A 13,476-nucleotide genomic window follows, 5' to 3' on the forward strand; every position below is an offset into this window, starting at 1 on the left:
TTTTTTATTCAAAGATTTGTGTGAAAAATGCTATGCTAAAGAGCTCAAACCATACAGAGCATCCGCCATTTTGAGAACCAAAAAACAGGAACAAGAGACAGCCCATGTCACGTCAAAGGGCCTCCCTCCCATTTTCTCTAAGATGCACACTGCTCTCTCCCTCAATATCCATCCTTTGGTTCAAACAGTCTTATACTGCCATCCAGAGGTAAAAAAAGGTACTACACACAAATTAATCAACATTTCTTCTTAAATTTGACATTACTAATTATTGTCAAATTTCAAACATCATTTATCGAAATAATTTCTGAGAATTAATGGACCAGCAAAATTTGTTATCGTGACAGGCCTAGTCCTCAGGACCTTTCCAAAAACTTGGTTTTAATGAAACTGGCCCAAACGTTTACTGGTACTGTGGCGGCTGTGACTCCATCACAAGATTATACCTGGATACTTCAAAAGTCATTCTTTAGTTTCATTTTGTCTGCCACCCCCGTTATTACACCAATAAATGAAGTCAGATGGAGAAAGTGACCAAACAGCCGGATAAGAGGGCAGACGGAGGAAGAAAGATCAGGAAACGACGAGTTCATGAAAGCACAAAAGATGAGGTGTGAATCGTGGGGACGAGGCGAAAGATAGAAATAAGTGAGGGGAAAGTGTTCACAAATGCTGGAGCTGGGGGGTGATTGCAAATGAAAGGTGAGATTGATGGGATGAGGCTTACAGAGGAGTGATGGGACTGACTGACAGTGAGGAGTGGACACAGAGGGGGAAGCTGACAGGGCTGAAAGGACGTCAGAAGAGAAGGGGAAGACAGGAGGCAGTGGCGTGAAAAGATAAAAGCAGAAATGGAAAAATGAATATGTGATTCAGACTGGATAAAATGAAGGGCGGTGGATGAAATAGATAAAACTTCATGCAGAATTTTATTTTACCTCCACCCCCTACATCTACAGTGTCCCACATCTTCTCTATGGTGTAGGGGGAAGGCCGCTGACCTCACAGATTCTGGCGAGCTTAATGGACTCAATAAAATGGATCTTTCTGATCTTCTGAACTCTGTATGTGGCCTCTAGATCTCCTAGGTTTGAAGATCATTTACCATGAGCTGACCCGAGGTCCAGGCTGGTACTTGTGGGTAACCAGGACGTCACAGCTGCACCCCTAAATAATGGAACCAACTACAGACATCCCTCGCTCTATCGTAGTTCACTGTATCGCTTTTTTTAATGTTTTTTTTATATTGTTTATACTGTGCATTCATCTCATTGTCAGCATCTTCATCGCCAAAAGTGTTTAAGAGCATATGAAGTGTTTATAAGAGTGTGAATGTCATGATTCCTGCCTGTGTGTTCACCTCGCCCACCTACTCCGCTGTGATCAGCATAATTCTTCTCACCTGGTGGTCGTAGCATTTAAGCGCTCCCCTGTTCTCTAACCGGCACCAGATTATTGAAAGCATTGCACAAGTAAATGCCCAGGGATTATCTCATGCTCCTGACTGATCCCCTCATCCTGACCAAGTTTCTGTGCCCTGGATTTTCCAGTTTCGTCTCGTCAGACTTGCAAGACAAGACTTCAGCCAGTCTTTTCAAAATAAAGCTTATTGAATGTGCTTTGTGTCTGGTTGAATTTCCAGGGTTCTCCGTTATATTTATTACAGGGAAAGATTAATAAGAGAGTGGGAAAGATTTGTAATAATAATTATATGTTATGTATCGTCATCATTGTATGTTCTCATACAATGATGAAAATGGCCCTCTGCATTTGACCCATCCACCACCAGGTGGTGCAGTGGGCAGCTATTGAAAGCACCAGAGGAGCATTTGGGGATAGGGTGTGCTGCTCAGAGAACCCACGAGTTGTGCAATGACTGGGGATCGAACCTGGGACTTTCGGGTCCCGAGTCGGCTGCCCTGCTTCTACACCATCTTGGCTAAGAATGTGGGAAAGGTTTATAAAGCAGTATTTCTCCTATCATTATACAAGGGTGGTGCCCCCCACCGTCAACATAACCAAGTGCCCCGCCTATCGACCCCCACCCCGGCCAAAACTGTTGGTATAGATGTAGAGTGGGCCAGAATACAAACATGCTAGCAAAAATGTTATTGATGATGTACTGCTCCACTCCCTCCCCCCGCCCCATCAACGCACTAAACACAGATGTGCACCCCCGCCCGCACCCCCCGCCCCGGTCGAAAAAAAACCCAGAAGCAACGTAGCGCTAAGCTAGCGGGTGGGCAACACAGACATGACTCCATTCCGCTGTCCCCCCACGGTCATCGATTAAAACCGACAGCAACGTAGCATTAAGCTAGCCGGCGGGCAATCCAGATGTGACTGTCCCGCTCGGCCAAGGGAACTGATCTAGGGGAAACACTACCTAACACTGTACAAGTAGAGCGCCCGGCCCCGTCAACAGAACCATGCGCCCTGCCTACCAAACCGAACCGACCCACCCCCCGTCGACGACTGCCGGCACTGATGTAGTGTAAAGCTAGCGGCTCACAATACAGACGTGTTAGTTAAAAAGTTTGGTTACTTTCACACTTACCTGCCCCCTCGCTTGAACTCCCGGCATAAAACATGCCATAATTAACATAATAAAGATGTCTGTATGTGCATTGTCCAGTAGGAGTTTACAGTAATTGACATGAATGTAGAAATTTAGAGTATTTAGCTGCATGTTTCGCCTCAGGTTCTTAGCACTCAGTGTACAAGGTTGTTTGTCTTCTGCTGAACAGAATTTTTTTTAATAGGCTGCTGAAAGCGCAAAGTTTTTTTTGTTTTTTTTTATGGGCTGGGATAGATGCTGAGCTCCCTCCCGTTCTTACCATACTGATAAATTATTCACTCTTCGCAGCCTAAATATTTTAAAGTGTTTTTTGACTCCTGTCAAGCAGCATGTTCAATGCACCGGTGAAGCACATAAATGTCAGTGTTTGTGTTTTTTAAACACCATTTTTTTTTCCACGTTTAACTTTGGTATTTTGATTGTAATAACGAGTAGATGACGCCTACACACAGCCAAGGAGTTGCATTTGTTTAGTTATTTTTGCAACTGTTACGCCTCCAAACAATTTCTCATTGTCACACAGACTTTCTACACCCTTCTGAGGACACGCCACCAACAGGAAGATAATTTAAAAAAAGAAAAACGGCATGGAAATGGAGATATGGTTGATGGCAAATGCACAAGGTGATGCACATTTTAACAGCTTGAAGTCTTTCTCTTAGCAGTGACCGTTGTGGACGAGATGGAGACTCGAAACTGGAAGAAAAACAAAAATCTTTATTGCGGTCTCTGAAGTCAGAGTGGTTTCTCTTTAAGCAACCAGCAAATCATTCAGCTGTTTTCTGGTCAGACAGGTTTTTAAAAATATATATTTATCATGTGCACAGTTTGTAAAACTGTATTTTAGCCACCTCTGCCCGTGTTGCACCCACCTTGTCAGCCTTTCCCGAGTTTATGATTTAATTTACATTTTGGAAGTGAGCCCTGGCAGATTTAGGCAGGTTTTTCAACAATGATCCATCTTCTGTGTGGTTTTCAGACATGGACATTTTTTTTTTCTGCTCCGTGTTTAGACAGGTTAGAGATGTCTGCTACAAAGTTTAGATGAAATGACTGTCACCTAGGCCTGTCACGATAAATTTTGCTGGACGATTAATTGTCTCAGAAATTATTGCGATAAACGATAATATTGTTTGAAATTTTACAATAATTAGTCATTATTGTCAAATTTAATCAGAAAGTTTTAATTTGTTTTGCATGTAGTATTTTTTTTGACCACCGAATGGCAGTATAAGACTGAACCGAAAGATGGATAGTGAGGGAGCCAGCAGCATGTATAAGAAAAATGGGAGGGAGGCCCCTTGACATGACATGGGCTGCCTCTCTTTGGTTCTCAAAATGCCGGACGATTGGTGTGAATTGAGCTCTTTAGCATAGCATTTTTCTCACGTAGCTTTTAATTAAAAAAATTAATTAATCAGTAAACAAGTTCTCAGCTTCTTTTTACACAAAGGCACGGGTTTCAACCGTGAATTTTGGAGCTTCGACAAAACAGTTTTTTCCCCGAAGTCGTCTGCCTGTTAGCTTAGCTCGTAGCTTAGCTGCTTATAATGATCTAAAAATGCAATGTTGGACGGTTAAAACAGATTTTAAAGAGAAAAGAGAAAGGGAGGGGGTCAGTGAAGAACACCGGAGTCGAGCTCGTTGTCATCCAGTGTCTTCAGTAGAAAGAGAGAGACACGAAGAAACGATAAAGCCAATAAATGAAAATGAGGTTGATAATTTTCATTTATCCTGCGAATAATTGATTTATAGTTTATCGCAACAGGCCGACTGTCGTCAATTTAACAAAAAACTAACGTTAAAAACTCAAGACAGCTGAGAATCTCTGCAAACATTTCAAGACATTTTGGCGATTCCCGGTGAGCTATTGGCTTTAGTTGACGAGGCAGGGGTGTCGTCCAAAAAGCTTCCACACAAATCACAGTTAAACACCCATCTTAACTTTCAACACTCTAAACTACTTTTCACCCATTCAGATCGTAATTTAGTCACCAAATTCCCGATAAATCCATTTAAATTGGTGTCCTATTATGGCTTAAAGTAAAACCACCACCTTGGTTTTCATTGTTAACCCATCCCAAGACGTGCTTCAGTATTTATGACACAAAAATATATATTTTTAATTATTATTTTATAAAGGCTTACTGCCAAATTAATTTCTTACAAATCCATTCTTAAGTCAATCACAAAGAGCTCCTGAAAGTAAAAAGGTGCAAAAATAGAAAGCTGGAGGGGATGACAGAAACCAAACAGAGGAGCGGATAATAATCGAGAATCCAAATAAAGTTGTCAGTCATGGCGTTGCCATGGAAACAGGCCGTTTTATTTCCCCTGAACCATCGAGAACTCTTCGCACACTGTATTAGTTGTTCTAGTTTGCGTTTCAGTTTTGCAACTTTTGCAAAAAAAAAAAAGTGAACACGAGAGAGATTTATGAATTTGAGCGGTTATAAACGTGTTTTCCTGGGTGTTTATGGCTTTTAGTTTGAGACCCATCTGTTTCAGCACAGCAAATCACACGGAGCCACAAAGCTATTTATAACTTTCATTACCTTCACGCCTCTTATTTTATTTTTTTATCGTCTCACCCTCCCCCTAACCTCTCTCAGCTTCCTTCACCAAACCGACCAGTTCAGGCCATCTCCCTTCGCATCTCTCATTTCTTTCCTCTCGTCAGCTTTCCATCAATCTTCTCTCACTACTCTCAGCCTGAACATCTCCATCCATTATTCCCCCCCTCCTCGTTTCAGTTTGTCTTGCACGCATCACCCCAAATCTTTTCCCCGACTCCGCACCTGCTCCATGTTTTAATCACAAATTCAGCAGATTTTACAGAGTGGAACCCTTCCAACCTTGAAGCTGCACACCTGTCTGCAGACAGATGACGCCAGGCACACACTCATGCAAAATGACAACCGGCACAATTATGCAGCTGCCCAGCAGCCGGGAACTATCCAGACAAGTAAACATCTGCTACTTACTCAGTGATTTCCTCAGTGACCGTGTGCTCGACTTGGAGCCGGGAGTTGACTTCAATGAAGTAGTGTTTCCCGTGTTTGTCCACCAAGAACTCCACGGTCCCTGCGTTCTCGTATCCCACCTGCAGCAGACAAGAAATAAACAGTTTTACAGCTTGGATTTGTTCAAGCGGTGCCGTTAGTATTATCTGTGTAAACAAAGAGGCAGAGCTCACTCATCTTAATGAGGCATGAAACTTAAAAGAAACAAAAGAAACGCCCGTCCTCCCTCTCTCCGAGCAAACATGACTCCATAAAAAGGGTAAAGAATGAGCTCTGCGTTTTATTCGCGCGAAGAGATGAGGGTACTTTTCATCATCTCTGTGTAATGAAAAATGGGATCATTAACCACGGAGGAGTTGCTGGAATCTCACCATCGTAAAACAATTTTTCCACCAGCTCTCGGCTCAATAAACCCAATTAGAATCCCAATCAGAGTCAGGTATAATTAATTTAAAGTCGTTTATCTTGGCCGTGTTGGTGTACGAGTGGTAATGTGTCACTTAACTGATGCAACACAAAACTGATGGCACCAAAAGATTAAAACATAAGATTATTACAATTTATTATATTTTTTTTTTTGGTCAGACGCATTTTGTTTAAGGTTGTTAAAAAGTTACAGGTGCATCTCAAATAATTAGAATATCGAGAAAAGTTTGGTATTTTTTAATATAGTTTGGTCTTGGCCTTGTTGGATTAGCCATTAGCTCAATAATCTGGTAAGAATTAAACTACTACTCCAAACGGAGGTCAAAGAGCCATCTAAAACAGGTAAAATGTTTTTACTTCATACCTTCTCCACAGAAGCTCAAACTGGCTGGAATAAAAAGGGGCCTGTGCTTCAAAAATAAAATGTCAATCAAATATTTTGTCGTGGTCCACGCGAGTCGTTTTATACCTCGTGTACCGTCTTAGCATCATAAAAGTATGAGCAACTGCTCATTTATGTAGCAACTCGCAGCATTTTTCAAGCGCTGAAAGCCCCACGTTTTAATTTGAATTGAGAAAGACGTGGCTGAGAAGGCAAACGTCTTCAGAAACAAGAAGTCTTATCAACCCTTTAAATAAAAATCACGTTCGCCACATCCTGGGTGACTGTAAATATACAACTACGTACAATTTCCAAAAACACACAGACATTTTTGTAAACAAATCAAACCCTGAAGACAAAATCCGTCACTACAAATGTTAAAAGCGCTTGTAATGAAAGGAGCGGCGCACGCAGATGTGGAGCACCGAGCGGAGCTGCTGTCCAGCGGACCGTGAAGACAAAATGCTGACTGGAATCAGATGTTCACGCAGAACGCCGTCACGCGGCTCCTCTGAGGGACGTGGATCATTACTGCTCCACCAGTCGGCGGCGGTGTTCACTTTAAAGACGATTCTGCACCAAAAAAAACTTCATATGCTAAAGGAAAAAAAAAAGTTCATGTTTTAGGGAATATAATACTTGTAAGACAAGTGGATTATCGTTTTTAAACTTAATACAGATTAGTCTCATCGAGTCACGAGGACTATTTTTCAAGAGAGACCCATTTTAGACAACAGAGTACAGACAATATAAAACAATAAAAAGCAATTAGAATAAAAAGTACCGTTATAAAAACAATAAAACCAAAGTGTCATATAAAACAAGGTTAAATACTAAAAACAAGATATAAGATTACATTTTTCTTTTGACCTAATCAAATGCGTAAAATCTAGGCATTCACGATAATATCGCGATACGATAAAATTATAATTTCTAATTGAAAAGGCTGCGGTTTGACTGGTTCATGTGATCTGGTTACGCGACTTGCGAGTGGGCGGAGCAAGAAGCGAGAGAAAACACTGCGCTTTGACCGGTTGCACAATGGGGTCAGGCTCGACAGAAGCTGATACCTCTGAAAGTTTGGTACCAACGAGGGGCAGAACGTCCGTTGTTTGGAATTATTTTGGTTATTAAAAAGAAGACGCTGAACGACGACATGTATTGTGCAGAACCTGCCTTGCTGCTGTTGCTGCCTCTCGAGGTAACACCACCAATCTTTATCAATTAAAAAAAACACCACAAAGCCATTTACGATGGATGGATGGGTAGAATGCCAACGACCAGTGCTGCAACTTCAAGTAAGCAAAGTACCAGTCGACAGGGATCACTGACCGAACTGTTCGAAGGTGTTACTCCGTATGAACATAATTTGAAACGGCACGTGGAAATAACTCGAGCAACAACGGATTCATAGCGAAAGACATGATGCCCATTAATATAGTGACCAAGCCTGAGTTTACAGCTTTGGTAAACACAATGGATAAGTGGTACAGAATGCTCTCGCAGACACATTTTAGCCAAGTTACTATCCCAGAGATATACAAAAAAAATACAGAAACAGAGTTGTAGCGGAGCTGAAAACAGTGGAGTTTTTTGCAACTGAAACAGATTTATCGTTTGTGTTCGTTGAAAAATACATGAGAAGAAGACACTGAAAAATAATCACAATTAGAACATTTTCCAAAACCGTTCAGCCTTATTAAAATCCCTTAAAGAAATCAAAGTGGACAACTTCAGACGTTTTTGTAAGGTGTCCCAAGTTACAGGAGCAGAGTAAGAAAAGGCCTTTTTGCCGAGTTCAATGTGCACTGAGGGGACACTGCAGGTAATGAAGGCCTTATAGTGCACGCTGTAACTGCACTGACGACGTGGCATGTGGGAAGATATACATGAAGGCAGCAGTTTTTTTCTAAACCTTAGCTAAAAAACAGCTTGGAAATTGCTCGATAATTGCTCAGCATAGTGGGAGCTCTTCCCTTGGTAGCGCAAAAGCCGTTTTCCCAGCATCTGGAACAATATTGTTGTAGGGACGGATTACAAATGTATGACACCGGTTCTGCCATAATTTGTGCAGCTAGACAAAAGGAATAAGGAGGGAGTTCATCAGGGCCTGCAGATTTTCAAGACTACAACTTTAGTGTTAACAGGATTTTTTGGTGTGCAAGTTTTAAGCATTAATATTGTCTTTTTTTTTTCCATTTATGAAAGTGAGACAAACAAATAACCCGTTTAATCACCTTCGAGAACATTGTTCGTTTTAGTTCATCATAAAACTAACGTAAATACATTTAGACGTTTTGTTGTTTTAAAAAAAGCACCAAATTGAAAATGACTGATTCTCCGGGTGGGTTTAAACTAATTTGTAATCTTCACAGTCAGAGCCGCTCATTAAAAGGTGATTTCGACAGTTCGCTGATTTTTTTCCGACACCAACATTAGTCACGTAGTGAAACGAGCAGAGTTCAGACACGAAGAAAAACAAGCAAACAGAATGAAACGAGGGCGCTGAAAGAAATCAATCTGCAGAAGAGCAAATCCAATTTTCCCCAAAGGGCTCAGATGTGACAGCCATCGACATCAGAGTAAAAATTAACCTCAAAATCATTTAATCAACAGTTTAACGTTTTGATTCTTCTTTACTAAAACAGTGTGTGGTGTGTCAAAGTTCGACTTTTTAAACAAGTCAAGAATTTAAACTAAATCCATTAATTAAAAAAAATGCATCGCTGGTCCTGAACTGTAGAAGCCTCAGGATTTTTATTTATTTATTTATTTTGGTTTCCCGAGCTTAAATGTTAAGACAGACGAGCAAAATAAGATGGGAATGGATAACGCGCACACACATATTCGCTAAAACTGCTGCATTTACAATCCAACAAAGAAATACGCAAAAATAAATAAAGCTGCGTTTGAACTGCAGGGTTGAGTAATTTAAAAAAAATTGCAAACTGATAAATCATCAGGCCTAATAAAAGAGATTTTGTACCCAGGCAAGTTAATAAATAGTAAAATTATGTCAGATGAGACAATACGACCTTTGTTGAGTTTATACGGTTTACTAAAGTATTTCAAATAAACGTCATTTCTGTGAACTTGTCCTAAATGTGACCAATAAAGGAAAACATTCAAAGTGTATTCACCTCCAACGAACAACGGAAATATTCTCTTCATAGTCTGATTTGGTGTTGAAAAACGTATTTAAAAAATAAAAAAAATTAAGTGTCAAATGACCAGACATATTTCAGTCATCTTAAGTCATTGTGTTTTACGTTTAGTTGTTAATAAAAGTTATCATTCTAATTGTCAAATTTACTCACAAGAAGGTTTATCCATGGTTAAAGTTTATACTAGGGAGGCACGATATTGGATTTTTGGCCGATATCCGATATCCGATATCCGATACGTTAAAACTTATTTGGTCAATACCCGATACCGATACCAATACCGATATTTCCCCCTAGACCTACTTACAGAGACCTCACAGCTTTCTCTGCTGTGGAGTTAAAATACATTATTCTGCATGATCTTTGTCAGTCTGGTCTGCTATAATGCAGATGCCAAAAAGGGGGTTAAAAATGATGTAACATTATATAAATATATATATATTTTTTTTAAAACAGTGCCTTTTATATCAATTTTGATGGCATGGCCGATGTCCAATATTTAACTTTATCGGCAAATACCGATACCATGCCAATAATATCGTGCATCCCTAGTTTATATTATTAAATCTATTAAACATAGCTAAGGCTTAAGGTTCTAATCTTGACTAAAACCTCCATAATGTTTAATTAACTGAGGTGATTTAAGCACAAAAAATGGCTGAAAAATACACTTTGAAACTCAGTCAATTAATTTTTCCAACAGCAAACAGAAATATTAATTAGAACGTGAACCAAGCAAAGCAACGTCATGTCTTCAGAACCAAGCTGATTTGCACATTTATCACATTTTGCCTCGATTTGCTCAGGCGTTCATTAAACAGAGACTCTGTTAAGTTAGCTCTTAGCTGCCCTGTACATGGGGGAGTATTTTATAATGACCCGATTGATTTGGTTAATGAAGTGATTTGCACGTTCCAGGGCAGAGTCGGAGCAAAAACGAACCTCTTGATCGTGTCGTTAAAAGATTTGGATCTGCCTGTACCTGAAACATCAGCAGGTAGTCTGTTCAGATGTATAACCAACAGTAAGGTGGCACAATACTGGAAACTTATTGCTGTCACCAAAACTTGCAACGTGTGATCATGTTTGATAAAATGATAGAAACTGATTCATTCGTCACCTTCTCTTTGGTCATCTCATCTAAATCAGGTGTGAGGAGGGAGTGGGAGGATGACGATTCAAACCACAGTTTTATCAGCGTGGAGAACATGAGGGCATGATTTTGAAATTAAGAAGTCCGAGTTAAGGCGGTCCAAGCAAGAGGTCGACTCTCAAGCTTTCATGCACCTGATGCAGATCTTTAGAAACGATGGGAACCGACGGTCAACAGCTTGTGGTCTGTTTGGATTTTTTATTTATTTAACAAGATAAAACTGTGAAAGTACCTGACCTGACTGAACATTGTTGGATTTTTTTTACCTGGATTATTGAGCATGAACCTTGAAAACTATGAAAGTAATCTGTACACTTGAAATAGTTGGAGCATCTATCTATCTCGGGCTGGTTCTGGAGTCAGGTCACTGGGACAGCAGCTGGAGCACGTCTTTTTCCAGAGCCACCTCTAATAGGACTCCAAGGCCGGCCGAGCGTTTAGAGAAGGGAGGAGACCAGTTGGACATGCCCGACCCTAAAGAGGCATCCAGTTGGACATCCTAACATATCTGAGCCAGAGTTGCATTCGGGCCCAAAAAAAAAAATCTGATCCGACATGGCCCCAGCCCGCAGTTATAATTACCGAACCCCACCCGACGAATTCAGTAATTACAGGTCCGAACCCGGAAAAAACCCGTCATTTTGAATTAGTTCTTAACGGTCGGGGTTGCACAGCTGAACAAACGGGGCAGAACATTCGGAACTGAGGTGTGTTCGTCATTTCATGGCTGTAAAAAAGCATTTAAACCCCGTTTCTGCCTGCATTCTTCTGAACTACTGACACACGCGCCTGCTTTGGGATGCACCTGTCGTTGGGGACTCGCAGATGAACACGGTGCAGATTCGGAGCCGAGGGCGTTTATCCTTTCATGGACGTAAAAGAACATTCAAACCCTGCTTCTGCCTGCATTCTGATTTATTCACGGATCCTGTTCTGACATCTGCTTTTGGGCTGTACCCGGCCGAGCTCCATGGGTAAAAGCCCGGCCCACCAGGTGCTCGCCAGCGTGCCCCACCTCCAGGCCCGGCTCCAGAGTGGGGCCCCGGTGACCCACGTCCGGGCGAGGGAACATTGATTCCATTCGTTTTACTCATCATAGGGGTCTGTGGGCTGCACTTTGTCTGGTCCCTCACCTAGGACCCGTCTGCCTTGGGTGACCCTGCTAGGGGCGTGAAGCCCCTGACAGCATAGCTCTTAGGACCATTGGGACACGCAAACCCCTCCACCACGGTAAGGTGGCAGCCCAGGAAAGAGTTCACGATTTAGACGAACTTTATTTTTCGGGTTGGTTTTTTTATACCCTGTCCTTTAAAAATAACTCAGGAGGGAGCTTCCGGCTGAATGGCGGTGAGATAAGGTGTGTTTGGGTGTGCTCCTACAGAATTAGCCTTTTCTCTGATTAATGCCTGGGCACTTTTTCCCGAGTCCGACAGCAAACAATATCTAACTTACACACTTTACATAATCCTCCTATTTTGCCATTAAAATGCCACCAAAACCGACTAAAGGGGTAAGTTCGATCCACGCTCACCTGCGGCCTAATCCTCGTAGTGAAGCCTCGAGCTGTCCTGGATCACCTCCTCCGTCTGAGGGCGACGTCAGCAGCCTTAAGCAAGAAATACTTGTAGCTCTCCGAGAGGACCTTGCTGCTATAATTAAAGCAGAATTCCATGCTGTTCTGGGTGAAAGTCTCTCGTCGATTAATGCCGAGCTGTCCGCCTTCAAAAAGGAGCTATCGTCTGGGCTAGCAGCGGTGCAGGAGAGCTTCACGGGGCTAAAGCTAACGGTAACAGAGGTGGAGAAGTCCGTCTCCACCTGCACTGACGACATCGTGAGCCTCCAGAAAACAGTTGACGTCCTTACTAAGACGGTGGCACAGTTGGAGGATAAGTGCGATGACCTGGAGTCCCGGTCTCGACGTCAGAACATCCGCATCATTGGTGTTCCGGAGGATGACCCATCAGCGGCGACAACGGCTGCGGTATCTCGGATGCTAAAGGAGGCCTTCGACCTCGAGGAGGAACCGCTGCTGGACCGCGCTCATCGCATCCCAGCCCCCAAACCGAAAGCAGGCGAGCGGGCCCGTCCGATTGTAGCTAAGTTTCACTACCAAGCGGACTGTGTGAAAATCCTGGCGAAGGCGAGGGAGTTGCAGCGGGTCAAAGTGAACGGTACGAATATCTTCGTTTTCCCTGACTACACTGCCAAAACGGCCCGGGCGCGGGCGGCCTTCACGGAATGTCGTCGCAAGCTGCGGGACATCGAGGGGGTTCGGTTCGGCCTGCTCCACCCGGCCCGGCTGAAGATCACGTTTGAGGGTAACACGCGGGTGTTTACCTCTGCTGAAGAGGCGAAGATTTACATTGAGTCGATTACAAAATGAGCATTACAATTAATATAATCGATCTCACACTCAGGAATGTCATATTATTAGTTATTATTATTATTCAGGTTTGAAAATGTAATCAAAGTGTCCTGTCTACACTCACGGACTTATTTGTTTACATTCAGGGGTTTAATGTTCTGAATTATAATTAGTATGTTTTGTTTACAATTAAGGATTTAATGTTTAGAATTATAATTAGTGCGTTTTGTTTATAATTAGGGATTTAATGTTTAGAATTATAATTAGTGTGTTTTGTTTACAATTAGGGATTTAACGTTTAGAATTATAATTAGTGCGTTTTGTTTACAATTAAGGATTTAATGTTTAGAATTATAATTAGTGTGTTTTGTTTACAATTAGGGAA

General features: G+C 41.8%; 1 protein-coding gene across 2 annotated transcripts in view; it reads right to left on the reverse strand.

Moving 5' to 3' along the window:
• The window catches only part of LOC119409659 (pyruvate carboxylase, mitochondrial), a 472,483-nt gene that overhangs the window by 358,135 nt on the left and 100,872 nt on the right, over nt 1-13,476 (reverse strand). For both annotated transcript variants that reach the window (XM_037676564.1, XM_037676571.1), the window contains exon 10: nt 5,563-5,681. In XM_037676564.1, the coding sequence (XP_037532492.1) occupies nt 5,563-5,681 (119 nt within the window). The remainder of the gene's footprint in view (nt 1-5,562; nt 5,682-13,476) is intronic.

Source organism: Nematolebias whitei, chromosome 1 (genome assembly GCF_014905685.2).
Source record: "Nematolebias whitei isolate Nwh7 chromosome 1, NemWhi1, whole genome shotgun sequence".
Classification (NCBI taxonomy): domain Eukaryota; kingdom Metazoa; phylum Chordata; class Actinopteri; order Cyprinodontiformes; family Rivulidae; genus Nematolebias; species Nematolebias whitei.